The sequence below is a fragment of the Oreochromis niloticus genome, linkage group LG3, assembly GCF_001858045.2.
Source record: "Oreochromis niloticus isolate F11D_XX linkage group LG3, O_niloticus_UMD_NMBU, whole genome shotgun sequence".
Classification (NCBI taxonomy): Eukaryota; Metazoa; Chordata; class Actinopteri; order Cichliformes; family Cichlidae; genus Oreochromis; species Oreochromis niloticus.
In genome coordinates, this window is record NC_031967.2 from 42,863,047 (window position 1) to 42,883,073 (window position 20,027).

Consider the following 20,027-nt stretch of genomic DNA (forward strand, 5'->3'; position numbering starts at 1 on the left):
TCTGAATTCTCTCAATCAGAACACGGTAAATCATGTTTAGGTGGTGTTAAATATCCCAATTCTTTGATCTTTGGGCTGCAGGAAGAACAACACTCGGTGTATAAATGCTCAATCAACAATCTTTATTGATGAGCATTAAAACGTCTAGACGGAAGATGTGGACAGGAGGGTGTCTGCCAGATCTCAAAGTGTCTGACCGTTTCTCACATTCTTATAGCGTCAGCCCCCCTTCCACTCTTCCATTCTTTCTCTATCTCAGTGAGCCTAAGTTATGACATTGGCTTCCTGTGCAGTATGTTCTGTTCTTCCTAATCAGACAAATAAGGCCATGATTCTCTGAAAACAGTATTTCTTATAAATCAGCAGTATAATGCATCATAAAACAATGTAATTCAGTTATTCATTCACAATAAATCAGCAGTCTAATGTATTACAAATCAGTCTAATAAATGTAATAGTTATCACCTTATTCTAAGTCAGGAGAATAATGCAACCTAAAACTACATAATGATTTCAGTCTTTAATTAGAGGTATAACGTCGCATAAGATTGTATAATAATCTCACAGTGGAAACTTGCGAGCTAACTTCTAACTCCGTTAAATTGTATATGTTCTGTTTTCATGGATGCCTGGACGTTCAACTTAATTGTTACCTGGTAAAGCAGCAGCGCTGATCATTTTATTAAAGATGGAAAACATTTAGACAGTTTTTAACTCTGTGATGGCAGAGTGTTCGTTTGACTTTGACCTGAAGCGGAGTTTTGGACCCATATTACTCCATGAGGCTCTTGACTATGGTAGCCGTAATGCTCCGACAATCCATCAAGCGGTGCGGCTTCGTAGTTTACCAAAGTCGTACTAAACCATTTTTGACAGATTTTTGAGCACTGTGTACCACATAAAATTGGTTCAAGGTCAGTAAGCACAACTGGATTATAAGGCGCCCTGTCAATTTTTGAGAAAATTTTAGGATTTTAAGTGCGCCTTATATTGCGGAAAATACAGTATACAGAGGAAAAGAATAAATCATTACCGCACATGCTTCAAATTATACAGCGATATGGTTTTTAGGCCATATCACCCGGCCCTAGTGCAAAGCCTCACAGATGACGTGTAGCAGTGGGTTCCTCAGTCTGTTCTCACTCTGGACACTTGCAGTTGTCACAAATGGAAATAAGCTGGAGTAGCTGCAGGATTCAAACACAAGTGTAACTGATAAATACATATTCATACTTATACTAAACAATCAGAGAAAGGAAAATGGAGAGAAGGGAAATGTGCAGGACAGACAGATCAATGGAGCACCTTTCTTTTAGCCTAACAAGATAACCGTCAGCTCGATAAAACTAAATAAGTGACATGATATTCAGAAAAAAGTTTAAAAGTTTAAAGTTTACTCTTTAACCGTCCCACTTGAGCCGTATATCCACAGTCACTGCCACGCTATGAATCCTGGGATAGGTTGAGCCACCAAGGATACACCCAACCCATCCTTGAAATCCGGGAAAAAGGAGGACGCATTTGTGGGCCGCATTTGGAGCAGACTTTTAACTGGGATAGCCTTCATCACCTGGCTGTGGCATAATCGGCCTCCAAAGGATGCGTCCTATGAATTGGGACACAGCTATTGACTTATCTTGGACTTTATTTAATTTAGACACACAGTCAGAAATGTTTTGAGATTATTTAAAAATGATATTGTGCTCATAAATATATTATTTGTTTGTAATATTGATTAGTGTGTAATTAAATCGTCTAGTAAATTGATGCATTCTCATAAACGTGTTGGATGAATCCAGTGTGCATTTTAAATGCTCAGCAAACTGCAACATGAAAGGATGGTGTGTGTTACAACATGTTAGCCCACATGAGAGAGTTGACTTCAAGTGATATTAAACTGTTTAATATTAGATATGAAAAAGGCACAATCCCATCAGTCAGGAAGCAGATAATAGTAAACTAGTTAAAAACCCATCGTATTGTTGGGGAAGACCATGGAGAGAATGAAAACAGATGAAGCTGATTTTTAGATACTAACAGTCTCTTCTCTGGGGATCAGAGTGGGTTTCATAAAGAAAGAGGGACGATGGATACTTTATTATGTTTGGAATCAGAAATCAGGAAAGCTCAAACAAATAAGGAAATGATGATAGCTGTCTTCTTTAATACAGCCATACAACATGTTATGGAAAGAGAGACTCCTCATTAAACTCAAATCTACGAGTAAATGGTAAATTGTGATTGCTACAAGTTATAAAATTGATGAAAGAATATAATTATACTTGTTTTTCCTGCTATTCTCCTGTCCACACTCCAGTCCAGTAGGCGGGATTAATGCACCTGTAAGCTGATTTGTCAAACGCCATCAAGCCCCGAAGAAGAACGGAGGAGGACAGCACTACTGTGGTAGAGGAGCGGTGTGTGTGCAGACATGGCTGCTGTTGATGAATCGAACTGAACTTAGAGGAGAGACACAAACTAAAGTATTGATCCCGTCACATCAGTGTGGATCTGATACCAACGTCTGTATCGCTTCTATTGATGCTTGTATCGATCCGCTCAGCTCCAGTTGAAGCAGCAATGAGTTCATTTCAGTATCTGAGAGAGTTCATCAAGGAGAGACTAACTGCTGTTTGTGAAGAAATCTTCTCAGAGGTTCAAAAAACCATCGTCCAGTATGAGGAGGAGATCAACCGTCAGCACAGACTGCTGGATATCAGCCGGAAACCCGACAGAAACTCACACATCATAGGTATGGACATGTTTTTAACTCTGTGCTGTTCAAGCTCAGATTCTTCAGTGTGACTGACTTTACTAGAAGAAGTTAAACTGGGTATTTATCAGTGCTGTGGGTCAGTGTCCAGTGATGGACTATGTTGGACTGGTGCTGGTTCATGGTTACTGATAGGTTAGGTTTTAAAACATTTTAATTCATTGATTTATTAAACTTTTTTTTTCTCTAACAGATTCCAGTGTTGAGTACATCAGGCGTCAGTGTTTTAGATCCTCTGTGAACACTGAGACTGTGCAGTAAGGATTTAGTTAGATGTCAGCAGAAAACACATTTAACAAGTTGTTAACAGACTTCTCTGAAGTTGAAGTGAAGCTTCATTTAAAGAAGGATTTCACACACTGATGTTTTCATGGTGTCACCCTGCAGTTTAGTTTGGTGAACTTCATTGCTAACATGTTAGCATGTAGCTTTTAAAAGATAGTTTGAGTTTTTATATCAACACATTTGTAATTATTGTTCTTGTGTTTCTTTGTTCCTCAAGACCTCCCACAACAACATGACTGTGAGGAAGAGGAGGGTCTGGATGAGCAGCAGGTCTGTAACCAGGAGAGGAACTCCAGTCTGGACCAGGAGGACCCAGAGCCTCCACAGATTAAAGAGGAACAAGAGGAGCTCTGCAGCAGTCAGGAGGGAGAGCAGCTTGGACTGAAGCAGGAAGCTGAAGGCATTATTGTCTGGACTGATGAAGAGCAGCTCAGACAGATGGAGACCATCTGTAAACCTGAGATAAAGTTACACAGAATAGGTATTAAAACATCACAGTTTTACATAACAGTGAATATGACTCATGGGTGTCACAGTGGAACAGTGGTTAGTGAAGGACACAAATGTGTCCTTCATTTCACCAGATTTGAAGGATGGGTCAGGTATATCCTTCGTGGCCCAACCTATCCCAGGAATCATAGCGCGCCTCAGCCAATTTACGTTCCCAACAATGGTGGCAGCTACTTAGTTTTAATATTACCCTTATTACTCTTTCTGGGTCACAAAATTAACTTTTAACATATTTTCAGGCGAGAAATGTAGCTGTGTAAAATTCAGATATCTGCACAGTTTATCAGGACATCACTTATTTGCAAAAGTGCTCTGACGTTTTCAGAGACGTCTGTTACCCACCAGCTCGATAGCTAGCCATGGGTTCAAGGCACAAGAAGAACACCGAACTCACAGAGTTTTCAAACCTCCTAATTTTTCGCATTTTTACATTTTAAATTTCAGTGGTATATGTGAGCAACATGCTCAAGATGTAGAGATCTGCTAATGGTTTAGACCAGTAAATATTTTCTCAAATGTTTGTTTTGCTATCATTTTGTCCCCTTTGTGCCTTTAGATGTTGTACAGCAGCATGCTTTTAAGGAAGAGGAGGTTCTTACAGACCAGCAGGTCTGTAACCAGGAGAGGAACTCCAGTCTGGACCAGGAGGACCCAGAGCCTCCACAGATTAAAGAGAAACAGGAGGAACTTTGCAGCAGTCAGGAGGGAGAGCAGCTTGGACTGAAGCAGGAGGCTGAAGGCATTATCGTCTGGACTGATGAAGAGCAGCTCAGACAGATGGAGACCATCTGTAAACCTGAGATAAGGTTACACAGAATAGGTATGTAAAACTGATGTTTTATTAAAAGTGAATATGACTCACAGGAGTCACAGTGGAACAGTGGTTAGCACTGTTGGCTCACAGCAACAAGGTCCTGAGTTTGACTCCACCATGTGTCCGGGCCTTTCTGTGTGGAGTTTGCATGTTCTCCCCTTGTTCACTCTCCAGAGACATGCAGACAGCTGGGTTAGGTTAATAGGTTGCATTTATTTTCAGAGTCACAGGAAGAATTGAAGGCCTAAAAGTAAAAAGCAGCATGAATGAATCTCTTCGGCCTAATTTTCTGTTTTCACACTTCCACCATTAATTCATGCAAAAAGGTGAAAATTGGTGCATAAGAATTCAGCAGAATAAAAGATGTGAAACATCTGAGTTTAAAAATTTCCACCCACTGCTCAGGAAAAATCTGCACAGAGACACAAAGCCAACAACACAAGTTTCATTTTGTTCTGTTATCAGTTTAAGTTAAAGAATTACGTTTCCTCTGCAGCATGGAATTGGTGAGATTTGAACAGTTTACAGGTCTGGGTAAGTATGAATAAATATTTCTATTCTGTTCTGGAAAATATTGAATTCAGAGTTTCTAAACTGAAATTTATCAGACGAAGACCGTTTTTATGGCATTTCAGGCACAGCCAAAACGTTTACCACTGTGTAAGAGAGCTCTGCTCCAGCATGCCTTCTTATAACTATAGCCAATCCAGACATCCACATTCATTTAACAAAAAACATTTATTTATTTCTAGGGCTGCCACGATTAGTCGACCATCAAAATCGTTGATGACTAATTTAATAGTCAACGTGTCGTGTGAAGTTTTATAAGATTTAAGATTGTAATAATGGACTGCATGTACAAGAATGACAGCTGCCGTTATACCCCGAAGAAGAAGTAGTGTTCGGTATTGTAGCTGTGTCCAAATTCAGGGCCTGCATCCTTCGGAGTCTGCATTTGTAGGCCGATTACGTTTGCAGCGATGCAATGAAGGCTGTCCAAATTTGAAGACTCCTCCAAATGCGGCCTACAAATGTGTCCTTCATTTCACCAGATTTGAAGGATGGGTCAGGTGTATCCTGCGTGGCCCAACCTATCCCAGGAATCATAGCGCGCCCCAGCCAATTTACATTCCCAACAATGGTGTGTTGCAAAAACCAGTTTCACCCCGGTTCGTGTATTCGTCAGGCCTCCAGAAAGAACACCGGGACTCAGTAGTCAATTAACAATACTTTTATTAATACACACTTATTGATTATACCTTCTAGAAGGAAGATGTACAGAACCCCGGACTTTCTCTGCAGATCTCAACCCCTTTGTCTGTTACATGCAGTTTTGTATAAGTGACCCCCCTTCTAAACCCTCTACGAGGTGCCATAAAACCAAGTGCTATGTTTACATACTTTTACTTGTGTGTGTGCGAGCACGTGAATGCCTACATGTGCGCGTTCCCGCGTGTCTATGTGAGTGCTCGTGAGTGACTGTGTGCGCATACCTGATATGTGCGTGCACGTGAGTGAGTGTGCATATAGGTGTGGGAGTATATCAGTTAAAGCACTGTGGGTGTGTGTCTCTATGTACGTGACTCCCTAGAGGTCATAAGAACCCATCTCCCTTCCAGACCACAGTTATCCAGTTACAAATCTACTTCTAAGCTCATGACACAATCAGGCCTTTATTACATTGAGGGCAGTGTCAGTGTCTCTACAATAATTCTAGATTCTGTCTTAACACATTTCTAAACTCTAAAATAAGCTAAACATCCCTACAAATGGCAGCTACTTAGTTTTAATAGTACTCTTTCTGGGTCACAAAATTAACTTTTAACATATTTTCAGGCGAGAAATGTAGCTGTGTAAAATTCAGATATCTGCACAGTTTATCAAGACATCACATTTTTGCAAAAGTGCTCTGACGTTTTCAGAGACGTCTGTTACCCACCAGCTCGATAGCTAGCCATGGGTTCAAGGCACAAGAAGAACACCGAACTCACAGAGTTTTCAAACCTCCTAATTTTTCGCATTTTTACATTTTAAATTTCAGTGGTATATGTGAGCAACATGCTCAAGATGTAGAGATCTGCTAATGGTTTAGACCAGTAAATATTTTCTCAAATGTTTGTTTTGCTATCATTTTGTCCCCTTTGTGCCTTTAGATGTTGTACAGCAGCATGCTTTTAAGGAAGAGGAGGTTCTTACAGACCAGCAGGTCTGTAACCAGGAGAGGAACTCCAGTCTGGACCAGCAGGACCCACAGCCTCCACAGATTAAAGAGAAACAGGAGGAACTTTGCAGCAGTCAGGAGGGAGAGCAGCTTGGACTGAAGCAGGAGACTGATACTTTCAAGGTGACATCCGCTTATGAGGAAAGTTCCCACAGTGAACCAGAACCAAACAGTGAGCAGCTCTTTTCTCACACCTCTCCTGAAGCAGAGAGCCGAGATTATGAAGTAAATGGGCATGTGGACTCAAGATCAACTAGAAATGAAGAGCTGAAGAAGAGACATCACAGTCAGAGAGTAGACAATGCTCCTGTGTCAGTGAGTCAAAGTAGAACGGACACAAAGAACAAGTCTGTACAATGTGACGTGTGTGGAAAAACTTTACCTGATAAATACAAACTGATTGCACATCTAAGAGTTCACACAGGTGAGAAGCCGTATTCTTGTAGCACCTGTGGGAAAAGATTTTCTGACTCATCGGCGTCAAAAAAACACATGAGAATTCACACAGGTGAGAAACCTTATTGTTGTAGCACCTGTGGGAAAAGATTTTCTGACTCATCAGCGTTCAAAACACACAGGAGAGTTCATACAGGTGAGAAGCCATATTCTTGTAGCACCTGTGGGAAAAAATTTGCTACCTCATCAGCGATGAAAACACACATGAGAATTCACACAGGTGAGAAGCCATATTGTTGCAGCATGTGTGGGAAGAAAATTGGTACCTTGTCATCATTCAAAACACACACGAGAGTTCATACAGGTGAGAAGCCATATTGTTGTAGCACCTGTGGGAAAAGATTTGCTGACTCATCAGCGTTAAAAAAACACATGAGAATTCACACAGGTGAGAAGCCATATTGTTGTAGCACCTGTGGGAAAAGATTTGCTGACTCATCAGGATTCAAAACACACACGAGAATTCACACAGGTGAGAAACCGTATCCTTGTAGCATCTGTGGGAAAAGGTTTGTCGATAAGCTACAATTAAAGAAGCACATGAGAATTCATACGGTGTAAAACGTATATACTTAGAAAATGTGGGACAACTGTGAGTCATCGCTGAACACCTGAGTGAAAAGATGATCCATATTCAAATCATTTTTTTCTTCTTTTTTTTTCCAGAGCAGTAAAGAACTCTCAGCATTGTTTGTTCAGTTTATTACATTATTCTATTAATTGTATCAGGAAAACTGATCTTACATTTCATGAGGGTTAAAGTTCAGTATGCTCCTGTTCTATTGGTTCATTGTTTAGCTGTGTTGTTTATTATTATTGCTTTATATCCTATAATGGGAGAAATGGACCCCAAACCAGTATTCTGGTTAATAGTTTTAATCCTTTGCTAAACTGAGTTTTTGTCATAATAAAAATGAAGAAATTGAGCAACAGTGAAGAATTGTGTTTATTCTTGTAAGGGAGCAAAAGTATCAAAAACCAAGTTTCATGCTTGAAACTTGGTATTTGATACCAAGTCCACAGTACATTTTGTCAGTCCCAACCTCCTTTGCCATAAAACTGTCACACGATAACTCATTTCCTTCTAAAGGCTTTTGAGAAGCCTCTAGAACAGGGGTCTCAAACTTGCGGCCCGCAGGCCATTTGTGGCCCACGTCACCTATACTTGTGGCTTGTACTTGTAAGAAATGTAGCATATTTCTATCTCTGGAAGCCAGAATTACTGAATTGGAGACTCTGCTTCGCACCTTTCATCAAGAGCACCTGGCTGAAGCCACTGGGGAGTGCCACTGCAACCACTGAACATCCAAGGTGTGGACATCGAGGCTGTGGACAGCTACAGGTACCTTGGTGTTCATCTGAACAACAAACTGGACTGGACTCATAACTCAGACGCCCTCTACAGGAAAGGGCAGAGCAGGCTGTACCTGCTGCGGAGACTCAGGTCGTTTGGAGTGGAGGGCCCACTCCTGAAGACCTTCTATGACTCTGTGGTGGCCTCAGCCATCTTTTATGGTGTGGTCTGTTGGGGAGGCAGCATCTCTGCTGGGGACAGGAAGAGACTGAACAGGCTGATCCGAAGGGCCAGCTCTGTTCTAGGATGCCCTCTGGACCCAGTGGAGGTGGTGAGTGACAGGAGAATGGTGGCTAAGCTGTCATCCCTGATGGACAACATCTCCCACCCCATGCATGAGACTGTGACAGCACTGAGCAGCTCCTTCAGTGGGAGACTGCGGCACCCACGGTGTGGGACGGAGAGATTTCGCAGGTCTTTCCTCCCCACTGCTGTCAGACTCTACAATAAAGACTTTTGCAGCTGATCAAACACACAAACCCACACATGTGCAATAAGACTGCTACACGTGCAATTCTTCTTCTGACGAAGTTGTGTTTTTGTATTTTCCTACTCAGTTGTATATAGTATTTGTATTTCTATTTTATTCTATTGTATATAGTATTTTATTTTATTTTATTGTATTTTATTGCATTCCAGTGTTTTCTAATTTCTGCTACATAACTTTGCACTTTTGCTGTAACAAAACAAATTTCCCACCTGTGGGACTAATAAAGGCCATCTTATCTTATCTTATCTTTAAACCTTGGGAATTAGACAAGCTATCCACTCTTATGGACTGTCTTAAGGAAATTAATGTTTGGATGACAAACAATTTTTTGCAGCTGAACGCAGACAAGACCGAGTGCTTAATCCTTGCTCCAGAGAATTTCAAGCCCCAAATTAGTCAACATCTGGGTGCCTTTTCATCCTCAATAAAAGCTACTGCTCGGAATCTTGGGATAATTTTCGATCAGTCTCTGTCTTTTGACGCTCATATTAAATCTGTGACCCGCTCCTGCTTTTTTTCACCTAAGAAATATTGCCAAACTCAGGACTATTGTCTCCAAAACTGAACTCGAGATGCTTGTCCACACTTTCATTTCCTCCCGGCTAGACTATTGTAATGCACTCTTCTCCTGTGTATCTAAGGCTTCACTAAATCGGCTCCAAGCGGTTCAAAATGCTGCAGCAAGGCTGTTAACCCATAGTAAAAAATTCTCCCATATCACTCCTATACTAAAATCCTTGCACTGGCTTCCGGTTGGGTATAGATATAAGTTTAAAATCCTCACCTTTACGTTTATGTCTCTACAAGGTGAGGCCCCCACCTATATCAATGAGCTTCTCCAACCCTACTCTCCAAAGCGGACTCTTAGATCCACTGATAGTGGTCTTCTATCTATTCCACGGACCCGTTTGAAAACGAAGGGGGATCTGTGAAGCACTTTGTAACAGCTTTTTATCTTAAAAAGTGCTATATAAATAAATTTTACTTTACTTTTACTTTACTTTACTATTTTTAGAACGTAACTCCTGCGATAAACGAGGGACCGCTGTATTATTAATAGTAGAGTCTGGGGCATCTAATTGATTAACATCAACATTGATTATTATGCACTATTATTTTTGTTCAAGGACAGCAAAAAATATAAAACTCTCTCTCAGCTTGTCCGTTGCCAAAAATGGCCACTTTTGTGTATGTTCACAAAATGCTGTAAAATGTATATTTATTAAAACATTTATCTACTTTTACCGACTTTAAACCGACACTTTAAATTAGCACCAGTCCTTTTCAGCAAAACCAAAATTTTATCTACATTCTGTTTTTTACATTTTAAATCACAGTTAGGTTATATATTACCAGTAACTTTTAAGATAAAACAGTGATAAAGTCCTAATGGTTTCATAAATCTTTGTATTTTTTTTCATAAAAGCATCAGGGACAAGGCTGTCTTGCAATTGTTGAGGTCACTCTAGTGTGCGCCCTATTTCTTCCAGGATCACTCTTCATTTGTAGGTTTTAGTGGACTCCTACTACTGTGAAGAGGTTTTCATGGAACAAAGGCATTGTATTCCAAGATCTGGGAGATTGTAGAAATGAGCAGTAATGCCCTTCTTACCATCTTTCCAGAAAAATAAGTGATCTGGAAGCTGTTAGGCTTATTTACAGCAGTAGCACTTTTTGCACCTGCATAAACTCCAGGATACATTTACTAACAGTGTTTGTTGCTGTATGTGCTGCAGCTGCAATTTTTTTTTTGAGAGTTAATATTTTGGCTATGGTGTCTTGTTATGAAATGTGCAAGAGTAAAAGTGTTAGCATGTGTGTCAAAGCTAAGTTTGACTGGGAAACTCAAAGCTCAATAACCTGTATCAACAAAAATTAACTGCAGCCTGTGTAATACTTGATGCGTCATAATTTATTCCAGTCTATCTTGCAAATTTTTGTTGCGTTGCAATGTCATGCACAACACACACAACTATTAGATCCTTAAGATCAAACCTGTGTCATTCTTTTGGTCCACTGCAGTGTAGTAGTCAAAAAGAAGAAGTGAAGTGGCCACAAATGACCAGCACAGAGCCCAGAGGGTTTATGCGTAAAATGTATAAAAATATTATTGATTACAGGATAATACATTAATGTTATTATCAACAATAATCTTTTTACTTTGAAGTTACAAGTATAAACAATACTGTTACATTTACACTTAAATTTTTTACTATTAGTATGGACATGGAAACAAGTGAACAACATTTTATAATAAGCTTAACTGGAATTCTGTACACTCAAAAACAAACAACACATAAAAAACACAAACAAACAGCCAGTGCCTTCATCTGTCCATTTAATGTCAAACATCAAATTGACCCATAGTCTCTGCTCGTCAGCACATGATTTTAAAAAAGAGCTCCATGTCCTCTGCAAACTGAAAAATAAAGAGGAAGCAGTCCCTCTACACAAAAACACTGCAGATGACAGGCCAGGCAAACATCTATTGATCTGTTTGAATGCCTCCTCATCATGTGAGCCTTGAAGTTTTTTTTGTAAGAAGACTAAGACCACAGTGAGGGCATTTCATTTTCATGGACTTTCCACAAGCCACAGTTTCATTTAGCACAGAGGGTAGAGCACATGAATGTTCTACTGAAGATTCAGAAAATGGTTTAGATGCTGGAGACAAGACATCGAGAGGGAGATGTGGCAGATGAGATGAGGCAGATGAGATGAGAGTGCAGAGGGAGGGAGACAAGGCTCCACGGAGAGTGCAGCGGGAGAGAGGCGGGGCTCCACGGAGAGTTCAGTGGGGAGCAGTCCTAAACGCTGACATGACAATAATTGACTTGCCATATCCCCACGCTGTATGACTGTCATGTTACAGACAGGGCAGTGAAGGTGCACCGGTATATCATTTTGTCTGTAAGAGAGAGAAAAAAGAAAAAAGCAACATGTAATTTAAATGTAGTTGTATTGAATGCAATCAGTTTATCTAACAATCAGATTTTAGATATTAACAAAAATATCCAAGCCATTCTCAATAATGAAAGCAAAATGGTGTGGATCACAAAAGCTGTCAGGAAATGTGAACATGAAAAAAAAAATATTTAATGAAAACACACCTTTTTCTCTTGCTGATGAATGCACTGAACTGTACAATGTGAAAAGCAACTTTTAAGTCAACAAAGAGACTGCAGAGGTGCTGAAAAGAAGTGCATATTTATAACTTTAACTATGAGGTATATTTAATACCAACATACCTTTGAAAGGCAAAGCATTTTTAATGTGTCCATTTATATGCTCCTCAATCTTTGCCCTGACAGTAGGGCTGAAAGTGGGGCACAGAGGGCAATGAAAGAGTCTTCTGCAACACGTGGTGCATTCCTGCGATTCTGGTTTGGAGGCAGAATTCCAAATTGATATTTGCATCTAAAACAGAAAGAAAAACAGATAAACACCATATACACATTTAAGTTAACTAACTCAACATTTATGAAATCGTCTATCAGGAACCTAGGGGTAACCTTTGATTCTGCTCTTACCCTGGATGTCCACGTTAAATCTCTGGTTCGGTCCTGCTTCTATCATTTAAGAAACATTTCTAAATTGAGCCCTATAGTATCTCATACTTAACTGGAGATTGTTATTCATGCATTCATTTCATCATGATTGGACTACTGTAATTCACTGTTTACATGTGTAAACAAAAACTCCCTGGAGCGTCTGCAGATTGTCCAAAATGCTGCAGCAAGGCTTCTGACAAAAACATCTAAGTACTCTCATGTAACACCGTTGCTTATACAGTTGCACTGGCTCCCCGTTGAATTCAGAGTCCATTTTAAGATACTGGTTCTGACATTTAAAGCTCTTCAAGGACAAGCACCAGCCTACATCATTGAACTTTTACAGCCCTATGTCCCTAGTAGATCCCTGAGATCTTGTGATCAGGGCCTACTTGTTATTCAACATACAAGGCTGAAAACCAAGGGAGATAGAGCTTTTGCCACTGTGTCCGCCAGACTGTGGAACTCTCTTCCTCAGAACTTAAGATCTGTGGACTCAGTGATCACTTTTAAAAAACAACTAAAAACGGATCTTTTTAGAATTGCATTTTGTTAACTTTTGTCTGTTTTGGTTTTATACCTTGTGAAGCACTTTGTGATCTTTTATCTAGAAATGTGCTATATAAATAAAATTTTACTTACTTACTTACTCTAGTTCAGGTTTTAGCAGAAATAACACGTTACAGTTAGCATGTAAGAGATTTGGGAGAAAATTCTTTACAAAAACAATTTACAAGACACTTATTTGGGACATACGTATCTATTGACATATAACAGACAATTTAACAAAGGCTAACTAAAATCTGGGCAATAAAAAAGCAGTAGAGCACAGAATAGAGAATATTAGTTTTCATAAATATATAAATCTCTTTGTGACGAACTTTACACTGTTGATGCAGGTGGAATGAAAGACATGAATAAAGTGCAATATACAGTAAATAGAACAATGTGCATTGGTGTTACAGATCGTGAAAAGTAGTGAAGTGAATTTGTTCATAACAAGCAAAAATCAATATGTTTGAAACTGACCACTAAATGCTAACCAGAGGTGTCAAAAGTACAATTTCCTTACTAAAGTTTAGATACCTCGGGGGTATGACCGTTGTTGTAATGCTAACAAAGTGCCAACGTAATCAGTGTAAGCAAACTAGATGATTCCTAGAATTATATAATTATTAATGGCAAATTTATACATGAAAAACTCTGTCCCAACCTTTACGATCCACTTGCAAGGTTTCCATAATCGATGATGCACGCAGGAACGTATTTCCGCCTACTGTGGAGGTCACGTGTTTCCGGCTACTGTAGAGGTCACGTGTTTCCGGTTAGTGTGGAGGTCCCAATATGGCGCTCCCCAGTGGCTGCAGCCAGACCCTTCTCCCCTTCATTCACCCATAGCTAGCCAGGCCCCTGTAGCTGGTGCAGCCGAAGATAGCGTAGGCCCCGCTAGCTGTTCCCCGGGAGATCCAAAGCAGCTGGGGAAAGAGGGCGGCTGGGGGGTCAAACTCTGGTAATTGGTGATTCTGTTCTCAGACATGTGAAGCTAGAGACACCGGCAACCATAGTCAATTGTCTTCCAGGGGCCAGAGCAGGCGACATTGAAGGAAATTTAAAACTGCTGGCTAAGGGTAAATGTAAATACAGTACGCCAATCAGAGGTCACTAAAATCAATATTGAATCGGTGTGTAACTTTGCCAAAACAATGTCGGACTCTGTAGTTTTCTCTGGTCCCCTCCCCAATCAGACCAGGAGTGACATGTTTAGCCGCATGTTCTCCTTAAATTGCTGGCTGTCTGAGTGTTGTCCAAGAAACGATGTGGGCTTCATAGATAATTGGCAAACCTTCTGGAGGAAACCTGGTCTTGTTAGGATGGACGGCATCCATCCCACTTTGGATGGAGCAGCTCTCATTTCTAGAAATATGGACCAATTTATTAAACCCCCCAAAATATGACTATCCAGAGTTGGGACCAGGAAGCAGAGTTGCAGTCTTACATGCCTCTCTGCAGCTTCTTCATTTGGGGGTTGTTCTTGATAAGGCTCTGTCCTTTGAGTCACATCTTGCTGCTACAGTGAAAAAGGTTCAACAAAGACTGTACTTTTTAAGGAGGTTGAGAGGTTTTAATGTTTCATCTGAAATGATGACTCTTTTTTTTATAAAAGTTTTATTGAATCTGTTTTAACTTTCTGTATCATTGCTTGGTACGGTAATATGTCCCTGAATAATAAGACCAGACTTAACAACCTGGTTAAAGTGGCTGGCAAGATTTCAGGGAGGCCTCAGGTCCAGCTTGTGGACTTTTATAACAGGCAGGTGCTGAGGAAGGCAACCTCTGTCCTGTTGTGTTCAGATCATCCTCTCTTTAATGATTTTCAACTGCTTCCATCAGGTCGTCGTTATAAAGTGCCTGCAGTGAAGACAAAGAGACATAGACTGTCTTTTGTACCTAGTGCCATTATCACAGTTAATAACACTGAACCATAAGTGTTGTTGCCATTGCACATTGCACTTTTTTGATGAAAAATCTAGGTTGTTTTATCAGGCTTATATTATATTATTTTGGTGAGTGTATGTGATGTGTTGGCTGTCTGTTTGTTTGTTTGTACGGACATACTGCAAATCAATTTCCCGTTAGGGACAATAAAGTTACCATTGACCATTGACCATTCTCTCCTCCTGCTACCCCCCCAAAAACCCATCTCCATTGAGACTGTGTCAGCTCCCAAAAAGAAAAAAAACAAACTAAAATCCAGCAACAAACAACTTAAACATAAAAAATCACAAAGAAAGAACAATATAGTATCCACATCTGAACCAAAGAGTAAAACAGTGAAATGTGGATTATTAAATATTAGGTCTCTCTCCTCCAAGTCTCTGTTAGTACACGACTTAATAATTGATCAACAAATCGATTTACTCTGCCTTACAGAAACCTGGTTGCAGCAGGATGATTATGTTAGTTTAAATGAATCAACACCCCCGAGTCATTCTAACTACCAGAAATCTTGAAGCACAGGCCGAAGGGGCGGTGTGGCAGCAATTTTTCACACCAGCCTATTAATTAACGAAAGACCAAGACAGACTTTTAATTCATTTGAAAGCCTGATGCTTAGCCTCGTCCACCCCAGCTGTAAAACTCAGAAACCAGTCTTACTTGTTATCATCTATCGTCCACCTGGGCCTTACACAGAGTTTCTCTCTGATTTCTCAGACTTTTTATCTGATTTAGTGCTCAGCTCAGATAAAATAATTATTGTGGGTGATTTTAACATCCATGTAGATGCTAAAAATGACAGCCTCAACATCGCATTTAATCTGTTATTAGACTCAATTGGCTTCTCTCAAAATGTAAAAGAACCCACCCACCACTTTAATCACACTCTAGATCTTGTTTTAACATATGGCAAAGAAACTGGACATTTAACAGTGTTTCCTGAAAACCCTCTGCTGTCTGATCATTTCCTGATAACATTTAAATTTACAATAATTGATTACACAGCAGTGGAGAGTAGACTTTATCAAAGCAGATGTCTTTCTGAAAGCGCTGTAACTAAGTTTAAGAATATAATCCACCCACTGTTATCATCTTCAATGCCCTGTACCAACACAGAGCAGAGCAGCTACCTGGACGCTACTCCAACAGAGGTCGATTATCTTGTTAATAATTTGACCTCCTCACTACGTACGACTCTGGATACTGTAGCTCCTGTGAAAACTAAGGCCTCAAATCAGAAGTACCTGACTCCGTGGTATAATTCTCAAACATGTAGCCTAAAGCAGATTTCTCGTAAGCTGGAGAGGAAATGGCATGTCACAAATTTAGAGGATCATCATTTAGCCTGGAGAAATAGTTTGCTGCTTTATAAGAAAGCCCTCCGCAAAGCCAGAACATCTTACTATTCGTCACTGATTGAAGAAAATAAGAACAACCCCAGGTTTCTCTTCAGCACTGTGGCCAGGCTGACAAAAAGTCAGAGCTCCATCGAGCCAACAATCCCTTTAACATTAACTAGTAATGACTTCATGAACTTCTTCACAAATAAAATTTTAATCATTAGAGAAAAAATTACCAATAATCATCCCACAGATGTAATATTATCTACAGCTACTTTTAGTACCATTGATATTCATTTTGACTCTTTTTCTCCAATTGATCTTTCTGAGTTAACTTCAATAATTACTTCCTCCAAACCATCAACATGTCTTTTTTGTATTCTATTTTTATCTTATTGTATATTTTATTCTACTGTATATAGTATTTTATTTTATTCTATTCTGTACAGTTGTGTACTGTATTTATTCTTATTTTATTTTATTCTAATTTTTGCTTCATAACTTTTGCACTGTCCACTTCCTGCTGTGACAAAACAAATTTCCCACATGTGGGACTAATAAAGGTTATCTTATCTTATCTTATCTTATCTTATCTTATCTTATCTTATCTTATCTTATCTTATCTTATCTTTAGACCCCATTCCTACAAAACTGCTCAAAGAAGTCCTGCCATTAATTAATTCTTCGATCTTAAATATGATCAACCTATCTCTAATAATCGGCTATGTACCACAGGCCTTCAAGCTGGCTGTAGTTAAACCTTTACTTAAAAAGCCATCTTTAGACCCAGCTGTCTTAGCTAATTATAGGCCAATCTCCAACCTTCCTTTCATATCAAAAATCCTTGAAAGAGTAGTTGTCAAACAGCTAACAGATCATCTGCAGAGGAATGGCTTATTTGAAGAGTTTCAGTCAGGTTTCAGAGCTCATCACAGCACAGAAACAGCTTTAGTGAAGGTTACAAATGATCTTCTTATGGCCTCTGACAGTGGACTCATCTCTGTGCTTGTCCTGCTAGACCTCAGTGCAGCGTTCGATACTGTTGACCATAATATCCTATTAGAGCGATTAGAACATGCTGTAGACTAAGGAGCTTGGAAAGAAAAGCGTCTGGACTTCTTTGAGTTGCTTGAAGACGTTTCACCTCTCATCCGAGAAGCTTCTTCAGTTCTAAGGGTCAATTGGTGGGGAGTCCCAGATTTAAACCCAGTGGGAGTTTCCCCCCAAAGAGGGACAAAGGACCCCCTGATGATCCTCTACCTAATCCCACTTGCCAAAGTGCTTGCTCATAGGGGGTCATATGATTGTTGGGCTTTTCTCTGTATCTACTATACAATATAAAGCGCCTTGAGGTGACTTTTGTTGTGATTTGGCGCTATATAAATAAAACTGAATTGAATTGAATTGAATTGAACTTAAATAGAAGAAAGGGTTAACAAGCTTAAAAGTTGAGCTGAGCAGTAAATACAAAGGGTTAAACACACAGTATCGATCTCAAACCGCTCCTCTTCCTGGAGTGAAGCACAGCCTGATATCCCTTCCTCTTGTTCCTGCTCTTAAACACAGCACCTCCTCACTGTCCACATGTTTACTCGTTCCCTTCCCTTCAGATTTGCACTTTCTGGTGACGTATAAGAGCTGACAGGCTCCATTATTGGCAGAAACACATGTTGTTGAGATCAGACCTCAGACTAGTTTCACTACTACAGAACAGAAACTCCTACAGTCACTGACACTGAGAGGAGAAATGGCACAGAAAGGAGTTCAGCTGGACCGAGAAACCTTCTCTTGTTCCATCTATTTGGATCTACTGAAGGATCCGGTGACTACAGCCTGTGGACACAGCTACTGCATGAACTGCATTAAAACCCACTTTGATGAAGAGGACAGAAAGCGAATCCACAGCTGCACTCAGTGCAGGAAGACTTTCACACCGAGGCCTGTCCTGGAGAAAAACATCATGTTAGCAGCTTTAGTGGAGCAGCTGAAGAAGACTGGACTCCAAGCTGCTCCAGCTGATCACTGCTATGCTGGACCTGAAGATGTGGCCTGTGATGTCTGCACTGGGAGGAAGCTGAAAGCCATTAAGTCCTGTTTAGTCTGTCTGGCCTCTTACTGTGAGAAACACCTCCAACCTCACTATGATGCAGCTCCATTAAAGAAACACAAGCTGGTGGCCCCCTCCAAGAAGCTCCAGGAGAACATCTGCTCTCGTCATGATGAGGTGATGAAGATTTTCTGTCGTACTGATCAGCAGAGTATCTGTTATCTCTGCACAGTGGATGAACATAAAGGCCATGAAACAGTCCCAGCTGCAGCAGAAAGGACTGAGAAGCAGAAGGAGCTCGAGGTGAGACGACTAAACATCCAGCAGAGAATCCAGGAGCGAGAGAAAGATGTGAAGCTGCTTCAACAGGAGGTGGAGGCCATCAATGGCTCTGCTGATAAAGCAGTGGAGGACAGTGAGAAGATGTTCACTGAGCTGATCCGTCTCATCCAGAAAAGAAGCTCTGATGTGAAGCAGCAGGTCAGATCCCAGCAGGAAACTGAAGTGAGTCGAGTCAAACAGCTTCAGGAGAAGCTGGAGCAGGAGATCGCTGAGCTGAAGAGGAAAGACGGCGAGCTGGAGCAGCTCTCACACACAGAGGATCACAACCACTTTCTACACAACTACCCCTCACTGTCAGCACTCAGTGAGTCTACACACTCATCCAGCATCAATATTCGTCCTCTGAGGTACTTTGAGGATGTGACAGCAGCTGTGTCAGAGACCAGAGAAAAACTACAGGACATTCTGAGAGAGGAATGGACAAACATCTCACTGACAGTCACTGAAGAGGATGTTTTACTGTCACCAACAGAGCCAAAGACCAGAGCTGGATTCTTAAAATATTCACATGAAATCACACTGGATCCAAAGCATACACACATCTGTTATTATCTGAGGGGAACAGAAAAGTAACATTTATGGACCAACAAAAATTTTATTGTGATCATCCAGACAGATTCACTGTATATTATCAGGTCCTGAGTAGAGAGAGTCTGACTGGATGTTGTTACTTGGAGGTGGAGTGGAGAGGGGGAGCAGTTTGGGTAGCAGTCACATACAAGAATATCATCAGGGCAGGGTGGTAAATAGTAAATGGCCTGTATTTGTGTAGCGCTTTACTAGTCCCTAGGACCCCAACGCGCTTTACACATCCAGTCATCCACACATTCACACACTGGTGATGGCAAGCTACATTGTAGCCACAGCCACCCTGGGGCGCACTGACAGAGGCGAGGCTGCCGGACACTGGCGCCACCGGGCCCTCTGACCACCACCAGTAGGCAACGGGTGAAGTGTCTTGCCCAAGGACACAACGAGCAAGACTGTCCAAGCTGGGGCTCAAACTGGCAACCTTACAAGGCATTACAAGGCGAACTCCCAACTCTTGAGCCACAATAAGATGAATCAGATGGTCAGATGAATGTTTATTTGGATACAATGACAAATCTTGGACATGATATTGTGGTACAAACAGTTACAAATTCTTTCACAACAAAGTCCACACTGACCTCTCAGGTCCTCGTTCCCCCAGAGTAGGAGTGTACCTGGATCACAGAGCAGGTATTCTGTCTTTCTAAAGTGTCTCTGAAACCATGACTCTCCTCCACAGAGTCCAGACCACATTCACTCAGCCGCTCTATGCTGGACTTTGGCTTTTAGATTATGGAGCCACTGCAGAGTTGATTAA

General features: G+C 40.7%; 2 protein-coding genes and 1 long non-coding RNA gene across 9 annotated transcripts in view; 2 read left to right on the top strand and 1 right to left on the bottom strand.

Moving 5' to 3' along the window:
- LOC100695786 (zinc finger protein 239) overlaps positions 1 to 8,443 on the top strand; it is a 630,955-nt gene extending 622,512 nt beyond the window's left edge. For 4 of the 6 annotated variants that reach the window (XM_019363354.2, XM_019363353.2, XM_025901259.1 and 1 more), the window contains 4 exons: positions 2,318 to 2,752; positions 3,276 to 3,539; positions 4,125 to 4,388; positions 6,536 to 8,443. In XM_019363354.2, coding sequence (XP_019218899.1) covers positions 2,542 to 2,752; positions 3,276 to 3,539; positions 4,125 to 4,388; positions 6,536 to 7,620 — 1,824 coding nt within the window. In that variant the 5' untranslated portion in view covers positions 2,318 to 2,541 and the 3' untranslated portion in view covers positions 7,621 to 8,443. Of the gene's footprint in view, positions 1 to 2,317; positions 2,753 to 3,275; positions 3,540 to 4,124; positions 4,389 to 4,878; positions 4,917 to 6,535 lie in introns of those variants that run through there. The other 2 variants (XM_025901271.1, XM_019363356.2) reach the window with 2 other exon arrangements.
- A 3,150-nt stretch (positions 8,444 to 11,593) lies between these two features.
- On the bottom strand, positions 11,594 to 13,909 carry LOC112843333 (uncharacterized). Of its 2 annotated transcripts, none has more exons than XR_003215630.1 (3): positions 13,668 to 13,909; positions 12,014 to 12,320; positions 11,594 to 11,811 (listed from the first exon to the last, which is right to left on the bottom strand). It is a non-coding gene; the product is annotated as an uncharacterized LOC112843333 (long non-coding RNA). The 2 variants fall into 2 exon arrangements; XR_003215631.1 differs by having other exon boundaries at positions 11,598 to 11,811; positions 12,152 to 12,320.
- Positions 13,910 to 17,998: 4,089 nt separating this feature from the next.
- On the top strand, positions 17,999 to 18,970 carry LOC109203670 (tripartite motif-containing protein 29-like; the record flags this gene model as incomplete). Its single annotated transcript, XM_019363407.2, has 1 exon — positions 17,999 to 18,970. A coding segment is annotated over exon 1 (933 nt), but the record flags the coding sequence as incomplete, so codon positions are not given.
- Between the last annotated feature and the right edge of the window lie 1,057 nt (positions 18,971 to 20,027).